This window comes from Pararge aegeria, chromosome 4, assembly GCF_905163445.1.
Source record: "Pararge aegeria chromosome 4, ilParAegt1.1, whole genome shotgun sequence".
Lineage (NCBI taxonomy): Eukaryota > Metazoa > Arthropoda > Insecta > Lepidoptera > Nymphalidae > Pararge > Pararge aegeria.
The window spans coordinates 8,363,591-8,376,966 of NC_053183.1; the positions used below are offsets into that span (position 1 = coordinate 8,363,591).

Sequence of the window (13,376 nt, forward strand, 5' to 3'; positions counted from 1 at the left end):
TTAGACGCTAAAGACATGGCTGTACGATAAAATACCGTTGCCTTTTCCCTACAAGAAAGAATAAAGAAAAAACAAGGTTTATACGATTAAATAGGCTGTATGGTCAATCATCTTTGCCGGTCTTGAAGAGGACAAATTAAAAAACAACAATAGAAAAAAAAAGTTGTGCCGCCATTGTCAATGTCAACTGTCAAAAAATGTCAAAGCAAGCAAGTTGCGTGAAGCGACGCTAGTAGGTACCTACTACCTTTTGTAATGTTAGAAATTTTATTGTAAATAACATTGAAACGAGTGTTCCTAGCAAGTAACTAAAATTTGAACCATGGCACAAGCTGAAGATACTGAACTTCGTGACTTAGTTATAGAAGCTTTAGAAAAAAATGGTTCTCTTGCAAAAATACGTGCTTTGTTACGTGCAAACATATTCTTGGCATTCGAAGACGAATGTGATAATTTGAAGATTAATGATACGTTAGTTAAAGTATTACAACTACCAGAAGGTAAATTTTGTCTTTCTATAATACATGAATTTTTGGAATTCTGCAATCTTCGAAACACGTTGTTTGTGTACAAATCGGAAAGTAGACAAGGAAAGGAATACAATTATGACAGTGTACACACTTACGCAGAGGAACTGAATATATCGAAGTTCGAAAGGGAGAACGAGCCTATCTTATTAACACTTTTAAAAAATTGTTTGAAACCTGGTTCAAAAACAAGTTTTAGTCAGAGAGATAAACTTAGTAACACACGCCAGTGTAGTAGTTATAAAGATGACCAAAATTCTACTTATATTGTAAATGAGGATTCAAGCACCAATACCAGCCATACTCAATCAGACAATTTTTCAGATGAAAAGAATAAAATTGACTTGCGATTAACTTTGGACAATTCTGACACAGATACCTCTAGTGACTCAACAAGAGGTCAGACACGTTCAGAATATATTCCAAGTAAGCACATAGATGCAATGAATAGTAAAATGAAAGAAAATCAAAATATATCAGAACAAAGTCACCAACAACAAGAATTGCAAAGTAATTACAATTATGTTGCTAAAAATAGTGTTAGTGAAAACTGTCTTCGCGATTTAAAGATAGTTAATAACAGCAGTACAGAATCAACTTCTTATGCAGAACTAAAACCATTTAATATGTTAGATACAGTTCTACTTAATACTTCAGGCTTACCATTTCATGAGGTTAAACATGAGAAAAAAAAGTTATCCCCTCATAATTCAAACTCTACAGCCTCAAAAATTGAGTCATTATCTACAAATCACACATTAAACAGTACTTCTGCATCAAAAAAAGATAATATTAGTCATCAAGATTCCAAAGCAAGTGTAAATAACTCTTCTGAAAAATATGATGACTACAGTTATGATTTCACATCACCTCCCATTTCTGAAAGGAAAGATGGACCAGATAAACAAAGTCCAAGATCAGGCCAACTAAATTTAATTGCTAATAAATCGAATAATACTTCAATAGAAAGTAATCAACATAATTCACCCAGTTCACAGAGTTCAATTTCACTATCTGATGTTGCAGATTTAATTAGTGATAGAAGCAGTAAAAAATATAGTCCAAATAGTGTATCTAACCTACATAAGCTGTCTAATAGAAGTTTAATAAAAGATCATGTGAAAATGTTAAGCGATGATTCTGGTGACTTTTCTGAATCACCTATTCCATCTCTATCTAATCTTAGTCTTGATATACATAGTGACTGAATAGTTTTATTTTTAGTTAAAATGTATGCTAATAGAAAACAATATTGTTTATATGAACTCATTCAGAAATTGAAAGTTATTTTAGAAGATTCTATAATGCTAGTAGTCTATCTATTAACAATTCATTATCAAATACAAGAAGTTGCCTGCCACTGCATATAAGAAAAAGAATGAAAATACATTTATTTATATAATTATTTGTGCATATGGATTTTAATCCCAGAAAAACACCCCATTCCACCTATTTAGGGTTGTATTTCCAAATCAAGGATGCAGATTAAAAAATATGGACAATTTCTGTAAAATTCTATCAGAATTGACTTGACCGAACATTTTTAGGGAAGAAGTACTGTACTTACAGGACCTAGGCATAATAAAACAAAATGAGTAAATAATTGCTATTTTAACATTTCAAACAGACACTTCAATTTCTTTAATTTGCAATGATTAATTATTTGCATCATTATCAAACCAATACCAACCAACAAATGGGTAAAGGGCCAGAATGAGACGGGTTTAGATGGTAGTCCAGTATGGTGGGCAAGTGCAGATGATAATATTAATAAAAACAAAATGGCAAGCCTGACACTTCAGTAACAGATTTTTTTATATTAATTTTAACTATTACTTTAATTATACCATCTAAAAATGGTTATATACAATCACAAAGCCTTAAACCATGTACTTCTTAGTATTTAAATTTTCTACCTTGATTGATTGTTCAATCATGGTTCAGAAATGCAAATTATTGTACCTGATTTACATAGATATTGAATTAAAAAAATATATATCCTAATGATTACAAGGATTTAGGTTTTGTATTTGTGTGTAAGGTACTAAGGCTTACTATCATTACTAAGAGCAGTACTATTTGAATATTGTTGATGTTACATAATAGTTACAGATAGATACATTATTATAATCCTTATTATTAGGATGTCAAATACACTGCAATATCAAAATAATACTGCTCTAAGAGAATGTTTATTCTACATTTTGGTATGCAACAACACTTTACTACAGTTTATGTTTGCATTTGCAAATCTAAAATGCAAAAAATTAAACCTAGATTTAATTACTGTTTTATTTTAAGGTATTCTTTAACCTACTTTCTGTTGTATATTATTCAATTATAATTTTAATTATGCTTTGTTTTGTAGATTGACATGAATATCACTGTTAATTGAGTTTTTTTTTTATTTAATTTGGGAAATAGTATTTAATTTTATTATCTAATAAGTTTATAAATCCAGAATGTGTGAGTCTTCTAAAATCTTCTTTTATGTGTTTTATGAAATGTAAAATATTAATTTTATGAATAATTTATTTATCCTTTTATTTAATAAACTGGTGTAATAAATTATTACATAAGAAAGCAAATTTCAATAGAAGTTAATTTTAGTTGGATAAATTATATTGTACATAAGTGAAAAAGCATTTAGGCCATTCTATACTTGTTGTTCACTGGAATAATTTCATTTCGTAAATGGTTGTGCCTTAAAGCAAAATTGATTATAGTTCCTCTGAAAATATCATGCAATTGTCAATTTCCTATGTGGTGGTCTGCAACACGTTATTTTATATATATATATATGTGAAGTGTGAAGAAGAATAGAAAATAGAAGATATACTTTGTGGATCATATTTATATACTTGGCATCACTATGCAGTGTTTTCTGCTTTCAATAACTATTCCGTCGTTATGCCACATTTATTAACGAGATCCACCTATCTGCATCTTAAAGTAAATTTTAGGTTACGCAGGGTACCACCTTAAGAACGCCATCTGTTAAAAGTAATCCAACTATATTGTACCCTCTTTTCAACTGCTTGCGGCTCAGGGTCATTTTGAAGCAAAAAAAAAGTTATTTAGCAACTTTCCAGTTTTTCAGAGGTGATTATGAAGAATTTGTTGCATGTTGGAGTGGGTTCCTGGATGGTTTTGAATCACAATTGGTGGATTTGGCAGTGAGAGTGTTCACATATCTTCGAATATCAGATCTCTACAGGGAATTGTATCCCGGATTAGTAAGTATTTAATATTGTCTGGGTGAGAATAAACTAATTTATATCTTTTGATGTGCGACTCCGTGTGTCTGGTGTAGCACCGTAACATCCCAACGATTGGACCAATTTTGATGCAACTTTTTATGTTTGAAAGGTTTTCAGCCGTAATTTATGGTCTGTTCAGGCGTTTAAAGATTATCTACTTGACGAACAAGAATCCTTAACTTCAGCGCTGGAGCCACAACAGAATTTTATTTATTAGTCATATTTATCGCAGAGGGAATTGACAAACTATATAAATCTAGTCCTATTTGTTCTTTTTGAGAACAAAACATGTTCCGTCCAAATTGCTCCATTGTCATAATAGTCTCTGGTATTGTTTTCATTAAAAATTGTCTAAATCTAATAATTTGTGTAAACAATTGAAATAAATTGCTTTTTAATTTGCTGAAATTGTATTTTATTTATTTTAAGCCACCACTGCAAAACCGACCGAACCGGGCTATTATAAGTTTGACGTATCTGTGTTTGCGTCGGCATCACACTGCGGGGGCATCGTAGGCCCCGAATGGATTGACCGATTTTGTTCGAAAGCTGATATTAAACATTCAGTTGATTACTGAATTAATAAGTCATCAGTAGGCACCCACTTATACTTAGCAGTTTTATTTCCCCCATAAATCATTAAGGAAATTCATACCTGTACAACTTTTTAATTGCAAACGTCCAGTTCGTATAGTTCTAAAGACATTTTGACGCACTGTTCCATTAATTATTATTTTGTTTAATACGATTTTTATCAAGGACCTCTGCAAGTGTAGGCCTCCTCCACTTTTTCCACAACTCCATTTCGTAACATCTTTAAATCGGTGCCAATTAAACTGTAATCCCATCAAAAACATAATTTGTGTAAAAATTTAAAGAAAAGATCCATATAAAGAATAAGGATGGTCGTCGGCTTCACCGACAAAAGAATGAGATCCAATCGGGTGCCAAGAGAATCCTGAAAATTATTTAGGTATTAGAACCTAAAAATTCAATTCAAAACACAATATTTTCTTTTTTCTGCTGCAACAATGTTTGCTATTCAAAAGTCAAACTTCTTAAATTTGAACAGAAGAATTATTTATAAAAAGCAGATTATTTAGAACAAACTGAAGCTCCATATTTGACTTTGCTGGTTTTCGCATGCAATTTTTTTGTTATGGGCTAGTCTACCATCTTTATGTTATACTTTCCTATTTATACAAAAAGTATAAGTATTTTACTCTTTTAAAAAATAATTTTTCTGGTAAAACTTGCCAAGTTAAATATTGAGCTTCTATTTATTATAAGTATATAATCTGCTTTTTATCAATAATTCTTCTGTTCAAATTTAAGCGCCGGTAGTAAGCCCCCCTCGAATCTAATTTGGGCTCTTGTAAATCACACCCAATTTATCAAAATTAATGTGTTATCCGGCACGTTTTAGCGAAAGATTTTCATTAATAACTTTCAAACTATATGTCCGAATAATAAACTCACGGCGGACGAAAAACGCGTGACCTAGCTAGCAGGTATCTTTATAAACTGTAGCCTTTTAATATGTAGAACCTATATAAATATTAAGTAAAGTTTTATGAAAACCCGTTTCGTAGTAATTTTTTTGATTTTTTTATTTTTTAAATATGTCGGTGCTATCGTACCTTACTCTATTCTTATATAAAACTTATAAATGATATATGATCTTTATAGAAGTAGTTACTTCTATAAAGATCATATATCATTTTGGACTTCCCCAGAAGTTGGGGATGCCCAAGATGGTATGAAACACACCTTTCTTTTGACATCGAAGAATAAAGAAGAAATCCCCATAAAGAAGCTTGTTCTTTATATGTTTTCCCCCTATAAATTTGACTTACTGGAATATCCCTGTATGATAACTTAAGAGTTGTGACATCAGCTGTTTGGCTCTTGGCTGAAGCCTCATAACACTTTTTCTGAGCCTGATTTAGATCCTTCTCTTTTTCCAAATAATACTCTAGTTCTTTGCGGTATGTCACTAATTCTTTATTCATAACACGACGAATTTCCTTTTCTTGTTTTAATTTTGGGCAGGATTTATCCAAGGATATATTTACAATTAACACAATTTACATGTTTTTCCCAAACTTAGAACAAATTATCTTTCTCGTAGGGCATGCCCGCAACCATAAGCATAGACTGTTAGCCTCTGTAATATTTTCACAGAAACGACCTTACAGCTACAAACAAATATTTTTTATAATTTTTCGTCATTATATTCTAGCTCAACCTGCTTTACTATGCCGTAAGCTAAATTAATTTCATGAGTAAACTGACATCTGTAACCCAAATCGACCAGATCAGGACAGTTTAAAAGGATATCTGCATCATTTATTAAAGCGAAGTTACTATAACTTGCTTGTAGGGGCTTTTATATTTAACTTTCAATATGCTAGGTATAGGTAGGTACTTAATGATCGAAGAAACTTCGAACTACATCCAAAGATGTTATATAAATTTCATACAAATTCTCGCTTTCATTTATTTGTGTACTACTACGAGCGAGGCGTTTTTGACTTCTCTGTATCGTCTGAAAGACCTCATCATTCGTCTACCTCATCCTTTCCGCTATCAATCCTACCTCGCTTGTCTGGTCTCATATAGGTGAGTCTATTCTTTCCGCGTTTTCCTTAAAAAGTTGCTCATTTAAAATATTAATATTTATACCGTCACTTTCACTCATGTCGATCTCACCAATAATTGCGTCTCCCTCACTTTTCACACTTATTTTATTTTACTTTCGAATGCGGGTAGTTATAAAAAAATATCGCCATAGAGGAACTAATCGCGCGCTCGCTACCGCGCACCGCACGCAACTGAAGCTTACTTTAAAAACTCGCCTCGCTCGGTCAATTATAAATTATACTTTACTGTAAAATATAATTAAACACGTAAGTAGGTATTTGATATGAAACTATGATAGGCGCTATTGCGATTAGGGCTACGAAATCGTAAAATTCATTGATTTCTGATGCTTTCCTTTGTAAACAGACAACTTCCAAGCTATACGGTTTACAATTGGCGGAGTAATCGTGTAACAAATATACGTAAAAAAAACCATACAGTTGAATTCAGAACCTTCTCCTTTTTTTAATTAAGTCGGTTGTAAAGAAGAAGGACTTCCTAAGGCAGCTCTAAGTAGTATGCCTAAGATGTCACGAGTGCGGCCTTTACACCCGGAGAGCTTTTTCGCGGAGCATAATTTTTGGAATGGATATTTTTTCAGAATTACTTAGTCATCATATCTTTTCTTCCCTGGGAAAATAAAATCTGATCTGATTTTTAATTTGAATTAAAAAAAAGTACTTTTCAATCCGTTAGGGGTGCTACTTAAATTCGAATATTTAGGATCAAAAGCACAAAGTAAAAGCAGTATTAATGTAATCAATGTTTATTTTCACAATTTCTGTAAAGCATAGATTGTAGATATCACGTTTCTGTTATGCACACAAGTAAATCCATACCAAACACCGTAACATTTAGTTACTTACACATCTCTATACAAAATCAACGCTGTATAATTATATGGCATAATGGTTAGTGTTGTCACATAGAAAAAAATTATATTAATAAACATTTTGTTATATTTACAGCTTATTATTATTATTAGGTACATGAGTTTTATACGAAAATGGTATAAAAATTACACTTTCATAATAATATATTACATACAATATTATCATAGTAATACAAACGTGTCGATATCCTAACTTTGAAAAAATATAACAATAGTAAAAGCCACAATGTTTTTTTTATATAAACATTAACAGTTCTACACTGTTAAAGTATTTCACATTAATGGAATACCTCGCTCAGGCACTAGTAGATTTTTTCGAAAGTTTTATAATATCATCGTTATAAGTAAAGTTTTTAACATAAATGTTAAAAATTTCATATTTAAACTTTGAAATAGAGAAAGGCTGGCACTCTTGCTTACGATATTTGCTGTCATTTACAAATATGCAGAGCTAATCCTTTCGTAGTGAAAAAGAAAATATTTATATTTTTATAAGACCTATACCAATTTACAAGAATATAAAGCACCTAAAGAGTAAACTAAAGCGTTCTAATTTCGTAAATAAATAGAAATAATGTACATATGGCAAATATTTGGCTTTGTATAATATAGTTAACATGTGACAGTATTAAATGCACTTATTTTATAGTCCAAAAATCAAGTATATAATATGCCATTTTTAATTATTTTTAAGGATCAGAATCAGCAGAGTTGATGTATAACTTATAGATAATGTATTTTATATTTTTTTTTTAGAAATTAAAGGAACTAAGTTGGTGTGTAGGTATATTATATTGTATAATTGTATACATGTCACAAATATTTTAATACTCTATTAAATTATTAATAACGTAGAACAGCATTAGCTGTCATAGACAACACATTTTATTGTCTTTTGCCTGCCATAATGAACAGTAGTTTTATCTTTAAACGATGGAATTCATATCATTAATCTGGACGTGTTGCGTTAAAGCTCGTTGCCCATAGAGCTGTCGTGGGTGAGATTCGAGTCCATGCTGGCATTATCAGAGTCCTGGCTTTGGTTTCCGCTGTAGTTTGCTGCTTCCTGAAGTCGCATTAGCATATTTAACTGCAATGATAAAAATATACTAATGTCAATAACGTCATCGTAGTACCCATAACACAAGCTACGCTTACTTTGGGGCTTGATGGCGATTTGTGTATTGTCGTAGTATATTTATTTATTATTTATTATACTCACACAGTTTAAAAAAGCTTATCTTAAACGTATGAAGAGGTTTCTTAGTTAAAACCCTTTTCTAAAGGCCCGTATAAATAAAATTTGTAGCTCTTAATATCTTTAGTTTTACTTAGTTTTAAGTTTTGACAACTCAACACAAGTTTGGCAGATTAACATAACGACTTCGTGAAGGTTTTTGATTTTGAAAACGCAAACTGCTTTTTCTATTCAGCAGTCCGATGACTTAGGTAGGTACTTCGTAGTTCCCACTTGCTATTTATGCAACTAGGGTTTGATACTTAATTATTTTATTAATTACTAGCGTACCCAGCCCGCTTCGCTGGGCTAGATTTAGCTTTATTAAATTTAAACAATAAACTTACATCATTAAATTTTTAATTTATTAAATCTCATAATATATTAAATCATTTATTTCTCTCCGTATTCATTCTCTTCTATTCTCTTCTCGAGCGGGTGTAGACCATTATCTACACCCATGTACACCCAACAATAGAATATCATCATAGTAACTAAATAATAGCTGTATTTGACAATTTGACAGTTCAAAAATAGGAGTGCTCCGATCGTCACCAAACTTTGCAGGATTACTCGCCAGGTCAATCCGGAGATTCCCTGAAAGTTTCATTGAAATCGGTCCAGCTGTTTCGGAGCCTATACGGAACATACCCACACACTTTCTCCTTTATATATATATAGATTACTTACCAAAGGGTCTTGATTATTGTTGGTGTTTGCGTCTTGATTAGCATCTTCCATGCCAGCATCTTCTACCGAAATTGGTCGCAAGGTCTGTTAATGAAACATTGAACCCTTGTAAGGACATATATACTTCACTAAAGAAGATAATAATCCTGAATATAGTATATTTAGTAGTTAGATACCAACCATTAAGCCAAATGTTTGAAATATTTTATTACCTAGGAACTCATTAGTTAAAAACGTAGGTAGGTATATTTTATGGAAAATACGGGTATATTCCTTGTAATAATATTCCTAATCAATTGTCTTCGTATAGTTAACAACAACTCAACTATCTTGAATGCAAAGTAGTACGAGTAGGTAGGGACCTAGTTAAGTGCCTATAGTAGAATAAGTGCGGAAGAGTAAGTCCCTAAGAGTTGTTCCGTCAGCCCAGGAAATCGTTTGTAATAACCTGGTATCACTAAAGGTAGTTTTGTTAATTCTCGTTACCCGAAGGCTCCAATCACAATATGCAATAGTATAAATACTCTGTTATATATACCTATAGGCTGCACATAGTTTAGGTTCCTATTATTAATTTACTTATTTAGATTTTTAATGTTATAACAGGAGCATACTTTAAAGGCATAAAGCAAATGCAACCGGGTGGTGCCTAAATATTAAACTGAAATAAAATCTTACGTGTGAATGGTTAGGTTCTCTCCACGGGTAACTGGACTTAACGTGCTGCAGAGGGTCGACTGCTGCATGCCTTCGCCGCCCGTACAGCGCTACGCCCTCACGCACTGCCTCCGACGCGTACGGCACTATGCTGTAGTTCCAAACGTCCGCGAACCATGCCTGGTGAAACACAAAACAATTATTTATATCTTTACGGCGAGAAACAGTCATGGTGCAATGGGGATATCTATCGAGGAGTGGAAGGCGAACACAAAACCATTATTTACATAGCCATACAACTAGTGATATTTTAATTAAATAAATAATTAAACTGCTTCAACGGTGAAGGAAAAACATCGTGAAGAAACCTGCATGCCTGGGAGTTCTACAAAATGTCCTCAAAAATGTGTGGAGTCCACCACCACTTGATGTAGTAGTCCACCACACACAAGCGTGGTGGACTACAACCTTAACTTTTCACTGTGGGAGGAGACCCGTGCCCTGTAGTGGGCCGGTAAAGGGTTGATATGATGATGATGATGATAGACATACAACAAAAGCTAAAAAACAAAGTCACTCCCGCTGTTTGTACGCTTAGATCTTTTAAACTATCCAACGGATTTTAATGCATTTTTCAGATATAGATAGAGTGATTCAAGGTGAAGGTACGAGTACATGTAGTAAACACGCATACTAAAATAGATACAAGCAAATTATTCAAAGATCTGTACTGTGACGTCGAAACAAACATAAAATTTTTGTGCGCTTAAAGGCTGGCACCTTGAGATAGATTACCGCACCACAGACTTGAATTATAAATCACTTCATAATGCCCCACATTGCACCCGTAAGAAGGCGTGTCATTAGAGCTACATTTCCTTAAATGAGATAGCTTCTTCTTCTTCAAGGTTGGAGTTTGGGACGCGATTGCCTTGAAAATGCCTATTCACTCTATGCCTCATGTTTATGAAGCTACCGCATTAAATTGCAGTATGCAATGTTGCAATTTACAATAATTATTTAGCCATTTTTTTTTCTTTGGCTATTTTTCTAGCGGAAAAGTTCAAGTTATGACAGTTCTCAATCAGCATCAATTCCCTCCCGAGGGAACTCCCATTCCACAAATTACATAAATAATGGCAATACCAAGCCCGTTTAGCAAGATTTAAGCTGATGACTTTGTTAGCTTATGTTTGAATTCATAGGCAAAATGCATTCAGAGAATAAAAATGCAGCCTTAAAGTTCTATTCTGTAAGTTGTGACACTTGACTGGAGTGGATCTTTGGGATGTTGAATCATGAGCACATAATTTCAGCCTGTTGGTCTAAAATTATGTGCTCATGATGTAACTGTCTGCTAAAAATTACGTAAAGTGCTGTAAAGTGTCGATAAGTTTTCCAGATGCTTAAGTTTACTAAATGCCGTCGTCTGTAGAAATTTGCATGTAAAAAAGTTTTTGTTTATATTTCAATGGCCAGCATTTAATAGGTTACCTTATGGTATACCTATATTTGCTTTTATTGCTCAACCATTTAAAACATACAACAAAAAGGTACAAAGAATGCCAGCTGCATTGCTGCGCTGAATTTTTATGGTAATTTTTTGTACACAACTTATAAGTTGACCTTATGCAGCATTTTAATTAATGACACTAACTGCTACATCTCACCACAAATTATTTTCATTTTGAAGGTGGACTTTCATTCAGGTTTAGGTACCCGAATGAGTGAAAATATTTTGCGACCGTTGCAAAGTGTGTTGTTAGCGACCACGAAGTTGCTTATAATGAGTTTGCCATGAAGGCTCAGGGTCACTCAGCGGGCTATGTAGAGAGGTATTCTTGGTATATCTACGTGATCAAATGAAAAGATAAACAAACTCCCGCTCAACATTTCATACTGAGATATTTCTCAGACGGCCGAGTGGCGCAGTGGGAAGTGTATGGGTATCTGTATATTATAAGTACTTTTGCATATTATTCATGAAAATATTCATCAGCCATCTTAGTACCCATAACACAAGCTACGCTTACTTTGCCGCTAGATGCGATATACATATGTAATGTCTTAAGTAATAAATATATTTATATATATTAGATAGTTTAATAATTTACCTGGCTAGCTTCTAAATCCATAGGACAGGCTAGGAACAGCCTTGGTCCAACGGTGACATCGCTAGAGGAGTGGGCTTCCAAGAAGGCATTAAGTGTCGACCACACTCCTGGGAGCCATTCCAAAACTGCTGCCAATGCTGGCTCGCGCCGGCCCAACCTCAGCTCCAAAGAAAATAGCTTTCGGCGGAGATATCTGAGAACAATTTTTAGCGTTGTTACACAGATTTGTATTTCATTCGTCGAGAAACTCATATATACCTACAATTAAATTGATTGCTTAAGAATACAAAATCTATTAAAATGTCGCAATTATTCCTCAGTTACGATTGTCTGGTGATTTAAAAAAAACTCTCATTAATAATAGTTAATCTAATTAGGTAGCTCACTAAGAAATGGAAATCGCGACAAGTTTCTTAGATTTGGTCCTTCGAACCGGATTAGTGTGTTAAATTGCTTATAAAAAGGTAATAATTTACTATGTTTATATAGTTGACTAAATATGTCAGGCAATTTGTCTAGTTTAAGGACATGAATCAATAAGGGAATAACAGATTTTCACGAAAATATATTTTGCTACGAATATGATAGCTTATTATTAAACAATCTTTTTTTATTTTACTACGAGTTGACCCTTGACTGCATTCTCACCTGCTAGTAAGTGATGATGCTGTCTAGGATAGTAACGGGCTAACCTGTTAGGGGTATGGTAATGATACCTACTAAACCTTTACCCCTATTGGGCTTCTACGCGACTTCGTTCTGGTACGCTAAATCGATTATCGGCACGTCTTTGTAGATATGGTGGTACTTAAAACCACAGCCATACAGGCTACGAGGTCGTAAAAAAGAGTAGATAAATGATTCAAACTTTTTGAATATCGTACCTTGCTAAGAATCCCTTTACAGGTTCCATGTGGTTGGCAGTGAGTAGCCACCTGAAGTTGTGGTGCAATTGAAGGTTTGTTGTGTTACACGTTGCTTGCGACATTGTGCCTGTCGAAAATAAATTGTCATTTTTAATTTATCGTCAATGTATAGGATTACCAGCTACTGCTAGGTATTAAGTAGAGTTTTTTATGTTTATGTGTTAGTCTATGATTAATAGCTGGCAAATTGATCTTTAGTTTTCTAATCCGCTAAATTCTGTCGAATCAGGTATCGTGTATTGTAGTAAGACTATTATATTATTCAAACGTACCTAAGTTAATCATTTATTGTCAATTAAAGTCATTTTGTAATTGTGCGTTTAAAGTCAACATCTAATGACTTTGAAGTACATGTAATAAGTCATTATTTATTGCACACACAAAAACAAAATAAAAAAAAAAACAAAAGAGATTTTAAAAAAGTAGTTTA

At 33.1% G+C, this 13,376-nt stretch overlaps 2 protein-coding genes across 6 annotated transcripts in view; one reads left to right on the forward strand and one right to left on the reverse strand.

The window, feature by feature from the left end:
• Positions 1-205: 205 nt before the first annotated feature.
• On the forward strand, positions 206-1,932 carry LOC120623234 (centrosomal protein 43-like). The gene has a single exon (XM_039889151.1). It carries the CDS (start codon positions 323-325, stop codon positions 1,733-1,735), a length of 1,413 nt encoding a protein of 470 aa, XP_039745085.1. The 5' UTR covers positions 206-322; the 3' UTR covers positions 1,736-1,932.
• A 5,248-nt stretch (positions 1,933-7,180) lies between these two features.
• The window catches only part of LOC120623362 (protein sickie), a 205,557-nt gene continuing 199,361 nt past the window's right edge, over positions 7,181-13,376 (reverse strand). For all 5 annotated transcript variants that reach the window (XM_039889340.1, XM_039889342.1, XM_039889339.1 and 2 more), the window contains 5 exons: positions 12,905-13,013; positions 12,021-12,213; positions 9,928-10,086; positions 9,250-9,333; positions 7,181-8,412 (listed from right to left, as the gene is read on the reverse strand). In XM_039889340.1, coding sequence (XP_039745274.1) covers positions 8,290-8,412; positions 9,250-9,333; positions 9,928-10,086; positions 12,021-12,213; positions 12,905-13,013 — 668 coding nt within the window. In that variant the 3' untranslated portion in view covers positions 7,181-8,289. The remainder of the gene's footprint in view (positions 8,413-9,249; positions 9,334-9,927; positions 10,087-12,020; positions 12,214-12,904; positions 13,014-13,376) is intronic.